This window comes from Carcharodon carcharias, chromosome 33 (assembly GCF_017639515.1).
Source record: "Carcharodon carcharias isolate sCarCar2 chromosome 33, sCarCar2.pri, whole genome shotgun sequence".
In the NCBI taxonomy this organism is placed as follows: Eukaryota; Metazoa; Chordata; class Chondrichthyes; order Lamniformes; family Lamnidae; genus Carcharodon; species Carcharodon carcharias.
In genome coordinates this window covers 11,729,755-11,745,783 of record NC_054499.1, presented here as the reverse complement: position 1 = coordinate 11,745,783, position 16,029 = coordinate 11,729,755, and the positions used below count along the sequence as shown (strand labels likewise).

The 16,029-nt window shown below is 46.2% G+C and overlaps 1 protein-coding gene across 1 annotated transcript in view; it reads right to left on the bottom strand.

Moving 5' to 3' along the window:
• ap1s1 (adaptor related protein complex 1 subunit sigma 1) overlaps positions 1-16,029 on the bottom strand; it is a 45,649-nt gene that overhangs the window by 11,079 nt on the left and 18,541 nt on the right. Inside the window, exon 2 of the mRNA XM_041179040.1 lies at positions 9,541-9,719. Coding sequence (XP_041034974.1) covers positions 9,541-9,719 — 179 coding nt within the window. The remainder of the gene's footprint in view (positions 1-9,540; positions 9,720-16,029) is intronic.

Here is a 16,029-nt window from a genome sequence, read left to right as displayed (position 1 = left end):
CCCCAATCACAGGTTGACGATTGGCTCAAAGATCCATAGGGAAAAATTTGGTCTCTGGAGCCTGCTCTGCTGTTCAAGAAGGCCATGGCTAATCTGACTGCGGCCTCAGTTTCACTTTCCTGCCTCTCCCTGATAACCCTTGACTACCTTGTCAATGCCTTGAATATATTCATTGAATGACTCGGCCTCCACTTCTCCCTGTGGAAGAGAATTCCAAAGGCTAATGACTCTCCTAGACAAGGAATTCTTCCTTACTTCCATCTTTAAATGGGAGACCCTTATCTTTAAACTGTGCCCCCAAATTCCAGATCCCCCCACGAGGGGAAATGTCCTCTTAGCATCCGCCCTGTCAAGCCCCCCTCAGAATCTTATAGGTTTCAATAAGATCACCTTTCATTCGTCCGAACTCAGAGTACAGGCCCAACCTGCTCAACCTTTCCTCATATACAATCCCTTCATTTCCAGGAATCGCCCTAGTGAACCTTTCCTGAAGTGCTTCCAATGCAAGATATACCCCTCCTTAAGAATGGAGGCCAAAGCTGCACACAGTACTCCAGGTACGGTCTCACCAATCCCCTTTACAGTTGCAGCAAGACTTCCCTACTTTTATACTCCATCCCCCTTGCCATAAAGGCCACATTCCATTTGCCTTCCTATTTACTTGCTGTACCTGCATGTTTAGAAGAATGAAGGGTGGTCTTATTGAAGCGTACAAGACCCTGAGGGGGCTTGACAGGGTAGATGTTGAGAAGGTGTTTCCACTAGTGGGGGAATCTCGAACTAGAGGACATAGTTACAGAATAAGGGGTCACTCATTTAAAACTGAGATGCGAAGGAATTTCTTCTCTCAGCGGGTAGTGAATGTCTGGAATTCTCTTCCCCAGAGAGGTGTGGAGGCTAGATCACCGAAAGGATTTAAGGGGGAGGTGGGTAGATTTTTGAAATATTGGGGAGTCGAGGGCTATGAGGAGCTGAGGCCAGGGGCAGATCAGCCACGATCTTATTGAATGGCAGGGCAGGCTTGAGGGGCCGAATGGCCTACTCCTGCTCCTATTGCCTATGTTCTTATGTTAGCTTGCTGCAATCCAAACTGTTAAAAAAGGTAGGGAATGTGGCCAACCAAAAAGGGAGGGAAAATGCCAATGGGAAGTAACAACCAATGCCGAATGGCCAGTCGGAAGACTCAACCGGTTTGACAATGAGGCACTCAGGAATAGTGACCACAATGAAATAATACAGGAGGCCAATGCCTGTAGACAACCCGCGCCCACCTCACGAAGGAGGCAAGAACCTTCAGGAGGTGAGAAAGAGAAGGAGCTGCATTTCTTATAGCGCCGCTGACCACCCCTTAAGACACCCCAAAGCGATTTAGAGCACATTTTTGAAGACCACTGTGGGTCTGAAGTCACATATAGGCCAGACCAGGTAAGAACAGCAGATTTCCTTCCCCGAAGGGCACTAGTGAACCAGATGGACTTTTACGACAATTGACAATGGTTTCATGGTCATCATTAGACTTTTAATTCCAGATATTTGTGAATTCAAATTCCATCATCTGCTGTGGTGGGATTTGAACCCAGGCCCCCAGAACATTACCCTGGGTCTCTGGATTACCAGTCCAGTGACAATACCACCACGCCACCATCTCCCCGCCTAAGATGGCAGGTGGTTTAACATTTTGCCCAAAGGATGGCACCCCTGATGGTGCAGCAGTCCCATTGTAAGCACTGGGAATGTCAGCCTGGGTAACCCGCTCGAGTCTCTGGAGTGGACGTTGGAACTCACAACCTTCTGAAGCGAAGCAGGTAAGTAATATCAGGGAGAAAAAACCCACATGGAGGGAGGCAAGCTGGGCAGGGATGGAGTATGTCCGTGGACCACACCAAGTGTGCCGATCTGGATGAGCAAGCACAGCCCTACCGCGGCCGGAAATAAAACAGCGAATGAAGTTACGCAGAGATCAATGATCGCGGAGCAATTAAGAGATTCTTCCCGGCTCTGCTGAGCATTTCCAGTTCTCTTCAAATCCCCGGCTGGGATTTGAAGTGCCGTACACAGAGAGATAGATTGCAATCTGAACGTTAAGCGCTGGAAAGATGTGGTAACAGTTTCCTAATTGCTCCACAACCAGTAAAACCACTTAAGGGCTTCTTTCCTTGCAACTGTCCTGGTTTAGTTCCAGAACAAGACTGAGTTTGCTCTATGACGTTGTTTCCTCTGGCATTGGGGGTGGGGGGGGGGGGGGGGCGTGTGTGTGTGTGTGTGTTTGTGTGTGTGCATGGGGGGCGGTCTAGAACAAGGGGTCACAATCTCAGGATACGGGGTAGGTCATTTACGGCTGAGATGAGGAGGAAGTTCTTCACTCAGAAGGTGGTGAACCTGTGGAATTCTCTACCACAGAGGCTGTGGAGGCCAAGTCACTGAATATATTTAAGAAGGAAATAGATAGATTTCTGGACGCTAAAGGCGCAGGAGTGAGGCAGGCGCTGAGATATAGGATCAGTCATGATCATATTGAATGGCGGAGCAGGCTCGAAGGGCCGAATGACCTACTCCTGCTCCTATTTTTCTGTTTCTTAGCAAGGTGACATTTTAAATAAAAATTCTGGTAGCTCACGCAGGAGAAAGTCTATGATATCAATGGAATTAAATCGACTGTAAACAGTCGGAAAGTTGTGAAGGACAGAGGAAATAACAGTGAGAAGGCATGAGGCCAGGATAAATGGTTGACAATGAGAACGGGTATCACCGTTTAAGTCCCTGGCATCTCAAAGCACCAGGGAGAATACCACCAGTGGCGCCTTCGCAAGATCCTCCATATCCGGTGGCAAGAAAGGCGGTCCAACAACATCAAGGTGTTAATCACTAAAAACCAGCTCTGCTGCTGGGCGAGACATGTCACCAGGCTCCCAAAGTATCTGTTCTACTTGGAACTTGCATGCAGCAGGAGACTCCCAGGAGGACAACAGAAACGCTTTAGGGATGCCCTCAAAGCATAGCGAGGTTGAGGTGGTGGCATAGTGGTATTGTCACTGGACTAGCATTCCAGAGACCCAGCCTAACTTTTTGGGGACCCAGGTTCGAAACCCACCACGGCAGGTGGTGAAAGTTGAATTCAATATATAAAAACAAGTCTGGAATTAAAAGTTTGGTGATGACCATTGCCGAGTGTAAATCTTGACGCCCTGCATATGGCTGGTGGACCGATAGACTAATAGGGAGAGCAGCAAAAAAAAAATAGACTCAATGAAGTTCCAGCAAAAGTGCAAATATTTCTCACTTCTGGGAAACAGAAGACATAAGAACTAGCTGCTCTTTGTTCATCCGATTAAACCCCTTACCCATCTTCCGACATGCAGTTATAGTGGAATGTCAAAGTAAGGCCACCAATTTGAACCAACAGCTTTGCAAAAGTTTTTCCTAAGAAAGGAAACCTGCTGTCTATACACGGTCTGGGCCCCGAATGTGACTTCAGTCCCAACTAGGGTTGCCAAACCACCAGGATTGGCCTGGAGTCTCCAGGAATTGAAGATCAACCCCCAGGGCACTGCTGTGTTGCAATCCTGGGGAAAATTCATTAAACATTAAAAGGACGTTATAAAAGATCTTTTTTGTCATTTTCTTTGAACACTTCTCTTTACCAGGGTTGAAAATGAGTACGGATAAAAGGCTGTTTGACTAACAGTCAAGCATCATCCAATTGGGTAATGAGTCTTTTTTCTTTCCAATTGGTGTAGGAAGGCAGTACATCACAAGGATGGATGCGTTGGCTGACTAATAGCTGGAGCGTTGGGGGGTGGGGGGGGGGGGGGTGGTGTGGGGGGAGGGGGGAGCAAGTGATAAAATCTCTGGGGATACATTTCATCACAGTTGGCAACCTCAGTCCTCAGTGACATAACTGGCTCTCACCTGACCTTTGAAGTGTGCTAGCAAGCCCCCACAGTCGTATCTAAGAAGATGATGGGCAATAAATGTCAGTCTTTCCAGCAATACCCACATCCCAAGAATGCATACAAAACTCTGATTAGAACATTAGAAATATTCAGAGCAGGAGTAGGCCCTTTGAGCCTGCTCTGCCATTCAATAAGATTTTTTAAAAAATAATCATTCATGAGATGTGGGCATTACTGGCTAGGCCAGCATTTATTGCCCATTCCTAATTGCCCTCGAGGTAGTGATTTTTAAGAATCAACCACATTGCTATGGATCTACAGTCACCTGTAGGTCAGTTCAGATAGGTTTTTACGACAATTGACAATGATTTCAGGGTCATCATTAGGCTTTTAATTCCAGATTTTTTTTGAAAATTCTGTCATGAAGCTATTAACGTATATAATATTTTGGAAAATATTTTTCTTTTAAAATAGAGGTTTAGTCTGTGGGTGTGTCTTAATTGGGTTAAAGTCAGCTAGTCTAGGTGCTTTGATGGGTACCAGTTTTGATATGTGAGAGATAGCGTGCATTTGCAATTTTTTGAATAGAGCATTCAAGTAGTGGGGTGAAAATTGACACCTATCTAGCAGCTACCAAGCCATATGTTTTTATTGCTAATAAAATTGGTACAACAAAAGGGGTTTTATTGATGTTTAGTTCAGAGGTTGTTGACACAATAAGAACATTTAACGGGAGCAGTAGGTATAACAAGACAACTGTTCTGGGTGTGCAGAGCAGAGGTAATGTGAGATCAAAAGGCAGCTGCAAGCCTCCAACCGGCTCAACAGGAACCAAAGTGAAAAGAACCTCATTTTGAATTCGTAAGGTGAAAATGCTTTGCCTGGTGTTTTGGTTAAGTCTATGGGTTGCTGTTGCCTTAATGGAGATTAGTTTGGGAATTTGTTAAAAGTTGTGATAGTAGTATTTTGTAGCCATGTGTATGTATATTTTTAACCTGTGTAAATTAATAAAACGTTTCATTTAGTTTGATGTAAAGCCTCAAGAACTGATGATCTGGTTCCTGAATTTAGAATCGCATCTCAAACATAACAATTAAAATTATAGGTTATGACAGTTGTTTAAAGATTCCCCCTGGGATTTTTAAATAACTCCACCTTACCAACTGCGTTGGTCATAACAATTCAAATTCCACCATCTGCCATGGTGGGATTTGAACTCAGCATTCCTGTGGGATTACTAGTCCAGTGACAATGCTACAATGCCACTATCTCTCCTTTCTACATCAACTCCACTTTCCCACCCTATTCCATGGTGCCGGAAAGAAGCTATAGGTCTCAAACTTGAACGCACTCAACGACTGAGCATCCACAACTCTCTGGGATACAGAATTCCAAAAGATTCAGAACCCTCCTAGTGAAGAAATTGCTCCTCATCTCGGTCTAAAATGGTCGACCCCTAACTTATTTTTTTATTCGTTCATGGGATGTGGGCTTCGCTGGCTGGGCCAGCGTTTATTGCCCACCCCAAATTACCCTTGAGAAGGCGGTGGTGAGCTGCCTTCTTCAAGTGCTGCAGTCCACGTGCTGTAGGTACACCCACAGTGCTGTTAGGGAGGGAGTGCCAGGATTTTGACCCAGCAACAGTGAAGGAACAGTGATACAGTTCCAAGTCAGGATGGTGAGTGGCTTCTGAACTCTCCAGCCAGAAGTAAACAGCCTCTCAGCACTTACTCTGTAAAAGTCCTCTCAGAATCTTAATATGTTCTAATGAGATCATCTCTCATTATTCTAAATGCCAGAGAATATTGTCTTATAGTTTCAGCCACTGCAAGACAATTCTCGCTTAGAGGTTGGGTTTCCAGTGTTTGAGGAAGGCTTGCAGTAATTCTTGCTGCACAAAGGTCTAAGCTTAACAACTGCATGGTTGACAGGAATGAATAATCCAGGGCCGGGAATCATAAACCACTTACTTCATCACTTTGTGCTTTTCTGCACATTATAAAAACAAAGAATTACAGAAGAGCTCAGTAGGAATGACTGGCAGGCAAGCTCGTAAATCATAATCCATTTACCAGCTGCATTCAAGACAGGACAGAACTCCCTCCCATCTGCTAATGCACACGTTTAGCAAGGCAGAAAACTTTACATCCAAGGTTAATATTGTGCTCAGTGCAAGTGAAGCGAGGGCAAGTTGTGTCACCTTATCACAGGGTGGGTGCTGAGAGGACATTTCCCCTTGTGGGACAGGTTAGAACTAAGGGACCCAGTTTAAAAATAAGGGTTCTCCCATTTAAGAGGCGAGAAGAAATTTTTCTCCCTCAGAGGGTCATGAATCTTTGGAACTCTCTTTCCCAGAGCGCAGTGGAGGCAGGGCCATTGAATACTTTTAAGGCCAAGGCAGATAGAGTCTTGACTAATGAGGGAGTCAAAGGGAATGGAGGGGGTAGTGGGCAGAATGTGGGCTTGAGGCCACAACCAGATCAGCCATGATCTTACTGAATGGTGCAGCAGGCACAAGGGGCTGAATGGCCTATCCTGCTCCAGATGTGCATGTTCTATGTATGTATATCGACTCCCAAGAGGTGAAAACCCACGATAGTCGCACATCTCTGACAATTCAATCTATAGACACAGCACTGGGGTGTGGAGAGAGGAAGAAGAGCGGGAGGGCGGTTAGTGCAGAAAGACAGAGAGAAAGGAGGACGTTGGGGTGGGGGGGGGTGGGGGGGTGGTGGGGGCGGGGAAGGGTGGCAGGGAGGAGGAGGGGAGGTAAAGAAGTGGACCTGAAGGACATGAGGGTACATGAGGGAGAGGATAAGGTTAGTGGAGGAGAAAGAAAGAGTTCACACAAGACAGGGCATGTTCATTAGAGACAAACGTACGTGCGGAATGTGTGAGAGTATATGCACGTGAGAGACAGAGAGGAAACGAGTGCAAGTGCAAGCGAGGCCTAGAGGAATGTGCGTGGGACAAAATGATAACCTCACGCTCGTGAGTGTAAGTGCAAAACAGTGGGAATTAGGAAGCTCACGCGAGCAGTGATGGCTGTGGTAGCTACAGTACCCAGTGATACAACGTTGAGAGAACGTCAATGTTCAGATGATCAGGGGAGGGTTCAGCACCAGGCACACACGGCAATGGAGAGGGTCAGGGGTGGGAGGTGGGTGGGTCAGAAAAAGGGAAAACTGAGCGTGTGCAAAATGAGGCCAGGCATGATTAGAAAGAAACCATGTAAGTCTCCCGGCATCGTCGGCTGTCCCTTGATTCGAGGGTGACGGCCACTCGGGGTCTGCCATGGGTCTTCGTGTGACTGAACAGGCCGATTCTCAACCCACAGATTTTTATGGGCATGCGGGGCAGGATGTCCCATGAGGTAGTGGGATCCAGAATGCAGGATTTTCGCCCCATTAAGACATTGTGACTCGAGGTGCAATGCAGCTCGATGGACAAGTTGTCACCAATTTGGACGATTGGTCGTGGGTTCCTCCCGGTCATTAATGTCAGGGCTGCTAGGGAGCTTCAAGGGGAGCTTCCGAGTGCCTTTGAAATGTTTTCTTTGTCCTCCCTTGGAGCTTTGGCCATTTGAGAGTTGAGGAAACAGGACCTGGTGGGGTGATGGGGAGGGGGTTGGTGGGTGGGGAGTTGTTTATCTGCCAACTGGACACGGTGTCCAGTCCCTCACCGTTGATTTTGCAGGAGTTGTCCAAATTCTGTGGAACTGGCTTCAAGACGGACACCAGCATTTGTTTGATGGTCCTCCCATTGAATCTGGAAGGAACTTCTCTAGCACACTAATGTGCCGCAGATATACAGTTCAGATCCTACTGCAGTACAGGAGTGTGGTTGACTTGTGGAGGTCTTTGTTGTCATGCACTTGTTGCCATAGTTTGTAGAAGGCTGAGCTGCTGCTGGATCTCCTCATTGATGGTGGCCTTTTGAGAGGGGTGGCTGCCAAGGTATGGGGGGGTGGAATATTTGGTTGACCTGGTGTGGTCGTGATGAGTTTTGCTTTGGGAGCATTCATGGGCAGGCCAAGTTTGTTGCAGGATTGAAGAGATCGAGAGTAGCGTGCAACCTGGTGCAGATTGGGCCGTGACACTGCAGTCATCTGCAAACTGTAGATCATGTATATCTATGGTGGTCAGTTTAGTTTTGGCACGAGGGCGGCTGAAGTTAAAGAGTTTTCCATCTACTTAATACTGACACCGGGGGTGGGGGGGAGCAGTTGATCTTTGATGAGGTGAATAGCCACTCTCAGGCAGATTGTAAATAATATGGGGGCGTAACACTACCCATCTCCCCACCCCCCAAACTCAAGGGGAATGGCAACGAGGCATTTTGGGATGTTCCCTGGGGTTTGAGTTAATGGGTCTCAATCGAAGATTGGAGACTAAGAGATTCTATCCTCTTCCCCTCCTCCACTGAATTTTTATTGCACCAGAGACTGCAATAGATTGAAGGACAGAGCAACAACTCCACATTACAATTCCTATTGTCGCATTTGTCTCAAATCCCATTCTAATCACAACCCGCTTACCCCTATAATAAGGATGCATATCCACATGCTTAGAAAAAGGACATAGAGGCATTGGAGAAGATGCAACAACAACAAAGATTTCCAAGAATGATATCAGAAGTGATAAGGATGCCCCCTGGTAGGCTTATGTGGGAGCTGTACCAGGCATGGCCCACTGGGCAGAGACCTCACAACCGATCAACAACATGGGGGGATTACAGCTCTCGGCTGGCCTGGGAATCCCCCAGGAGGAGCTGGAATCTGTGGCTAAGGAAAGGGAAGTCTGACCGGCCTGGCTCAGCTTACTGTCACCACGACCCTCACCAGGAGAAGCGGTGTGAAAATGGACGGACGGACCGATATCAGATCTGAGTGGTTATACCCATCAGCAAAGATTAAGCATACTGGGTCTTTTTCTCCTGAAATGAGAAGGCTGAGGGGTGACCGGATGGAGATCGTCAAAATTATGAAATGGTTTGATAGGGTAGGTGTACAAAAGAATTTTCCACTTGTGGAGTGACCATAACTGAGGGCCATCAATGTAAGACGGTACTAATAAATCCAACAGGGAATTCAGGAGAAACTTCTTTACCCAGCAAGAGGTGAGAATGTGAAACTCACTACCACAAGGAGTGGTCGAAGAAAATAGTACAGATGCATTTAATGTGAAGTTAGATAAGTGCTTGAGGAAGAAAGAAATGGAGTATCATACTGATAATGTTAGCTGAGGACACTTTGTGTGTAGAAGCCTTTCCTAATTTTTAGGCTGTGCCCCCATGTCCGAGACTCCCCAACCAGTGGAAATAGTTTCTATCTCAAGTTGTTCCTTAACCTTCTAAATTCCAGGGAATACAACCAGAGCTTGTGCAATCCCTCCTCGTAATCTCACCCTTGGAGCCCAGGTATCATTCCGGTAAATCTACGCTGCACTCCATCCGAAGGTCAGTACATCCTTCCTAATGTGTGGTGCTCAAGGGCTGCTTGATAAACCGGAGGGAAAAAGGGAGGGAAGGGGTGTGCTGGGTGGGGTGACAGGAAACAGGCTGGGGGGAGGTTCGTGTGGAGCATAAACACAGCATGGACCAGTTGGGCTGTGAATACTTTGCAACGCTTTGTAGGAAGGCGACGCACCTCTTGTACACTATCTTCAGGTCTTTCCACTCCAAGAAGCTGCACATCTTGGGCTTGCGCCCCAGGACGATTTGCATCAGTTCCCGCCCCAGTTTCTTCTTCTCCTTCTCCGAGATGGCTATGTACCATTTCTGCAGCCTCAGCTTCCCTTGACGGCTGAACAGCAGCATGAAGCGCATCTGTGGACCCAGAGCAGACCAAGATGAGTCAGCGATAAAACTTTACCGTCTAATATCTGGGGGGTGTCCTGCCCCCCCCCTCAACCCCACCCCCTACACACACCCGCCCACCACCACCACCTCCACCACTTTGCGTACTCAGAGGTGGGGGTGGGTGGGGAGGCATTATTTATCCCCAATCACTTAAAAAAAAATTCTGGTTATTTATCACATTGTTGTTTGTGGGATTTTGCAGTGTGCAAACCGGCAAACATTACAACCCCGATGACAATTCATTGGCCTTAAAACGTGTTGAGATATGAGAGGTCGTGAAGGGCGCTATGAAAGTGCAGTCGCTTTTTCTCTTTGCTTGTAATCTTTTTCAGCAAATGTTGCTGAGAACCATGAAGCTGTCGATCTCCAGAGAGAATCCAGTGAACGAGTAGCATTGAAACCAAGTTAAAAAAAAACACAGCTTCACCAACCTACTGGTGCTGCTGTCCTCCGAACAGGTAATTGAGACACTCAGACTGGGAGCTCTCAGCTGTGTTTTTCAACAAAACAGTGTTGTGTAGATTCACATACTGGACTAAATCTAGGTGACGGCACATCCCAAGTAGGAAGTTTTGTTTTCTCATCCTTGGTCATTAAGTATTTTATGCATATTCTAAGTTGAAACCATGCTGTACCTGTCCTGGGAGTGTTTGATGGGGATAGTGTAGAGGGAGCTTTACTCTGTATCTAACCCCGTGCTGCATCTGTCCTGGGAGTGTTTGATGGGGACAGTGTAGAGTGAGATTTACCCTGTATCTAACCCCATGCTGTACCTGCCCTGGGAGTGTTTGATGGGGACAGTGTAGAGGGAGTTTTACTCTGTATCTAACCCTGTGCTGTACCTGTCCTGGGAGTGTTTGATGGGGACAGTGTAGAGGGAGCTTTACTCTGTATCTAACCCCGTGCTGTACCTGCCCTGGGAGTGTTTGATGGGGACAATGTAGAAGGAGCTTTACTCTGTATCTAACCCCGTGCTGTACCTGTCCTGGGAGTGTTTGATGGGGACAGTGTAGAGTGAAATTTACCCTGTATCTAACCCCATGCTGTACCTGCCCTGGGAGTGTTTGATGGGGACAGTGTAGACGGAGCTTTACTCTGTATCTAACCCCGTGCTGTACCTGCCCTGGGAGTGTTTGATGTAGACAGTGTAGAGGGAGCTTTACTCTGTATCTAACCCCGTGCTGTAGCTGTCCTGGGAGTATTTGATGGGGACGGTGTAGTGTTTTACTGACCTTGAATAACAAATTCAAAACAATTATTTAACAATAGCAACATAATGAAGGGTTTGCTATGTTACTGAGACCTTCCTGAAAGTGTTTTGCAGAGCTGACTTTAATTCAACAACAACAATCTGTATGGGCAAACACAATTATTTTTACTAGCTCCAACTGACAGCAATAAGTCACCCAGTTAATCTGCATTTAACAGTACTGCACAAATTGGTTACTGCCTGTGCTACGACATTCCAACAGTTGCCGCCTGCCAAAAGTGCTTTATTGGCTGTGAAGTGCTTTGGGTCTCCCAGAGGTCATGAAAGGCACTACAGAAGTGTGAGTAATTCTTGATTGGTTGAGGGAATTAATTTCAACAATAGCCAAAAAGCAAGATTGCTCCCTTGCTACCTGCATCGAAAGGAAACATTTCAGCCACCATCAGAACACAACAGGGACATGCCTGGCTGATCGACAAAGAACAAGGCTGTGAGCTTTTCACAAGCAACGCTATATGCAGGAGAAATATTAAGCTCCGGTATATGTATTTACTGAGGTTGGCCATTCATTCTGCTGTGAAGGGATGAATGCCCGCATGGATCCTCAGGGACAGGATGTCTTATTTTCACGACTCTTCAATAATACAAAGCAGGCAAGCTTCAAAGGGTTGCACTCCCAGAACTACATAGAATTTACAGGCCATTTGACAGGACTGGTCCAAGGCGGTGTTTATGCTCCACACAAACCTCCTTCTACCCTACTTCACCTTACCCCATCAGCATATCCTCCTATTCCTTTCTCCCTCATGCGTTTATCTAGCTTCCCCCCACCACCCCCCCCCCCTCAAGTGAATCTATACTTTTCACCTCAACCACTCTCCCAGGTGGTGAGTTTCCACATTCTCACCACTTTCTAGATAAAGGGGTTTCTTCTGAATTCCTTATTGGATTTCTTGGCAACTCTCTTATATTGATGACCTCTAGTTCTGCTCTTCCCCACAAGAGGAAACATTCTCTCTGTATCTGCCCTATCAAAACCTTTCATAATTTTAATGATCTCTATTAGGTCAAGTCGTTTGGTAGTACAGAACTTCAATATTGATGAAAAAAAGAGAGAAATGTCGAGGCTTTTCATCTTGCACTCTTCAGGACACTTTATAAGGATACCAATGTAGGGGAAAGACAACAATTTATACTGATTGGTTGGCAAATGGACTCTGATGGGTCGAGGCTTTGCCATGGAGAATGCACCACTGATAGTGACTGACAGTTAACTGCCAAGCATTGTTTGAAATTTAAACCAGGCAGCTTGACCTTGAATGTTCAAGGCACTGCCCTGAGGAATGAGTCAGCGAATGTCTGTCACTTATTTTGTTTAGCTGAAACAGGCGCAATGTGTCTACATGTTCTTTCTGTCTGCAAAGAACAGGGCCCTGTGCAGTAATATATGCAGCTTCCTGTACACTTGCCAACCAATCCACACTCTCTTCACATGCACTATAAATTGTTGTCTTCCCCCTATATTGGCATTCTTGTGAAGTGTTCTGAAGAGTGCAAGATGAAAAGCTTCAACATGTCTCTTTTTTATTCCAGCAACACTTTCTTGACATGCATACCCACACATTTCTGGCACCATCCTTGTAAACCTTCTCTGCACTCTCCCCAGACCTTCTGTATCCTTTTATAATATGATGACCATATGGATAAAACCATCTGGTTCATGGATGTTGGTTGGGGAAGGGAACCTGCCATCTTTACCCAGCCTGGGCCAACACGTGACTCCAGTCCCACAGCAATGTGGTTGATGATTAATGCTGTCTTGGGTAGGGCATTAAACGCTGCCTTGCCAATGTCACCCACATTACAAGGAAAAGATGATCAAAAACACTCCCAAGTCCCCATCCATCTGTTTGGCTAAACATTAAAGATGAAATGGCACAACATGAAGGGGACCAATTCTGACGTCTCAACCAAAGTTTGTCCCTCTACCACCGCCACCCGAACTGTTTATTTATGCACACATGGAATTTTCCGCATCAGTGATTATACTGCAAAAATAATTCATCAGTTGTGAAGCACTTTAAGTAAAAGCCTGTTTTTCAAATCCTTATGTGGCCTAACCCCCCTTCCCATCTCCGTAACCTTCTCCAGCCCTGCAACCCTCCAAGATCTCCGCGCTCCTCCAATTCCGGTCTCTTCGGCGTCCCCTGTTTTAATCACTTCTCCATTGACAACCATGCCTGCAGCAGCTGCCAAGATCCAAAACTCGAATCCGCTCCTTAAATCTCACCACCTCTTCCTTTAAGATGTTCGGTAACACCTACCGCTTCAACCAAATGCACATTTAGGCAACACCTTGAATGTAGTACGATGGCCCCTTATTTCCTTAAGCAGTCTGGCGTCCAATTGCACTCTCCTGTGAAGCGCCTTGGGGCATCGTACTACGTTCAAGGTGATACGTAAATGCAGGTTGTTGTTGAACGCAACATGTTCCTTTATGGTACCCACTCTGCGCTAAGCAGATTTCATCCACAGCAAGAGTAACAAAATTCTAAGGGCACTCATGACATTTTTTTTTACGAGGGATTAGAGACTTGCGATTAATCAGTAACATTTAGTCACCTATTAGTGGCAGAGTCCACTAAATTTAGCACGATCAGGTTTCTGTGTAATGCAAGATGGAACGCAGTCAACGGTGAATAATCATGTTTGTCCCTCTCTTCTGCTAACCTTCCCCGAGTCGAATGGAAAGCAGCCAGGGACATTTGGTTTAAAAACATCCATTCTTCTCCTGTGGCCAGAATGGGAAACTTCAGTCATTGGCATAGCCGCGGTCAAGGACACTGGTTTGAACAAGCGGAACTGTGGGTTCTCCTGAAACACTGACAATTCCGAGTAATTAAAAAGAGTCTTACTGACTTGGACAGCCCGCAGCCACTGTTTATTCACTGGAATTCTACACTGAGGTTCAGGGCACCTGTCTCCCAGTCACTACACGGCGCAGAGAAGAACACTTGAAACCGAGAGATGGACATTCTACCCCATTCCCCCAAAGCTTTGTTTTTTCCACTTTTTTTTTTTCAAAACCACCTCTTAAAGTTTACACTTTTAAAATAAAAAATAAAGCAAAAGGCATCTGTTGAAGTACACGACTTTGACTAGACTTTGTAAACTTCCGCATTTAGCCACTCCGACTCCGGCTTCCTCATCGGATCAGAGAAATTCACAGCATGGAAGGAGGCCATTTGGCCCATCATGCACAAGATGGCTGACAATGATCCATCCTGCCTAATCCTACTTTCCATCTCTTGGCTTGCAGCCCTGTAGGTTAGAGCACTTTAAAAAAAAAAGTACTTGGATATGCATTTGAAGCTTTATGAGGGTTTCTGCCTCTGCAACCCTTTCAGGCAGTGAGTTCCAAGATCCCCACCAACCTTGGTGAAAAGATTCCCACCCCTCCAATCCCCTTTAAACCTTCCACCTCTTATCCTAATTCTATACCCCATGGTTGTGGATCCCTCAAGCTAGGGGAAAAGGGCCTTCCAATCCACTCAATTTTATACACTTCAGTTAGATTCCCCCCCTCAGACTCCTCTGTTCCAAAGGAAACCCTAGGCTATCCAATCTTTCCTTATAACTAAATTCTCCCAGTCCAGGTAACAGCCTCAAATCTCTTCTGTGTCCTTGAGGGTGATCACAGCTTTCCAGCAGTGCTTCAGCACAACTTGTATTCACATATCACCATTAGTTAATCTGCTATGAGGAGAGATCGAGGAGACAGGGCCTGTATTCTCTCAAGTTTAGAGGGATGAGAGGTAATCTCATGGTAAAATCCTTACAGGGCTCGACAGGGTAGATGCAGGGAGGGTGTTTCCCTTGGTTTTGTGAGGAGGTGGGTGGGGGAGGTCTAGATTCAGGGGACACAGTCTCAGGATAAAGGTGTAGGCTACTTAGGACGGAGTTGGAGGAGGAATTTTTTCCACTCAGAGGGTGGTGAATCTTTGGAATTCTATACCCCACAGGGCTGTGAAGGCTCAGTTGTTGGAGTATGTTGAAGACAAAGATCGATAGGTTTCTAGATATTAAAAACATCAAGCGTTATGGGCGGTAGTGCAAGAAAATGGCACTGAGGTAGAAGATCAGCCATGGTCTAGTTGAATGATGTAGTAGACTCGATGGGCAGAATAGCCTACTCCTGCTCCATGTTAATGGAGAAAAAGCATCCCAAGGCTCTTCACAGAGGCAGAATGGAAGATGAGCTGGAGGAGAGACACATTGGAGTGGTGAAAGGTTTAGGTGGGGAATTCTAGAGTTTATTTTTCAACCATCATCACTAAAAACAGATGATCTAGTTATCATTTTGCTGCTTGTGGGAGCTTGCTGTGCGCAAGTTGGCTGTCAAGTTTCCCACATGGACCACATCGCAAAAGAAGTGTTTCATTGGCTGTAAAATACTGAGGTCATGAAAGACGCTATAAAAATACATGTCCCTCCTTTATCAAACCTGCTACATCTTCACACATTCTCTCAAACGCAAATCATACCAGCACACGAGAACATAACATGTTGCACGCAGCAAGTCCTGGACAACATTCGGCCCTGGGCTGATAAGTGGCAAGTTACTTATGCACCACAGAACTGCCAGGCACATAAGGCCACCTCCAACAAGAAAGAATCAAACCATCTCCCTTTGACATTCAACAGCATCATCATCTCTGAATCCCCCATCTGCAAACACTCTCGAGTTTTCCATTGATCAGAAACTGAACTGGACTAGCCATATAAATACTGTGGCTACGAGATCAGGTCAGACACTGGGAATTCTGCAGAGTAACTCACCTCCTGACTCCCCATAGCCTGTGTACCATATGAAAGGCACAAGTCAGGAGTGTGATGGAATACTCTCCAATTGCCTGGATGAGTGCAGCTCCCACAACAGTCAGGAATCACAATAACATCCAAGACAAAGCAGCCTTCTTGATCGGCACCCCATCTACCATCTTAAACATTCACTCCCTCCACCAGTGACAGCAGTGTGTACAAGATGGACCGCAGCAACTCACCAAG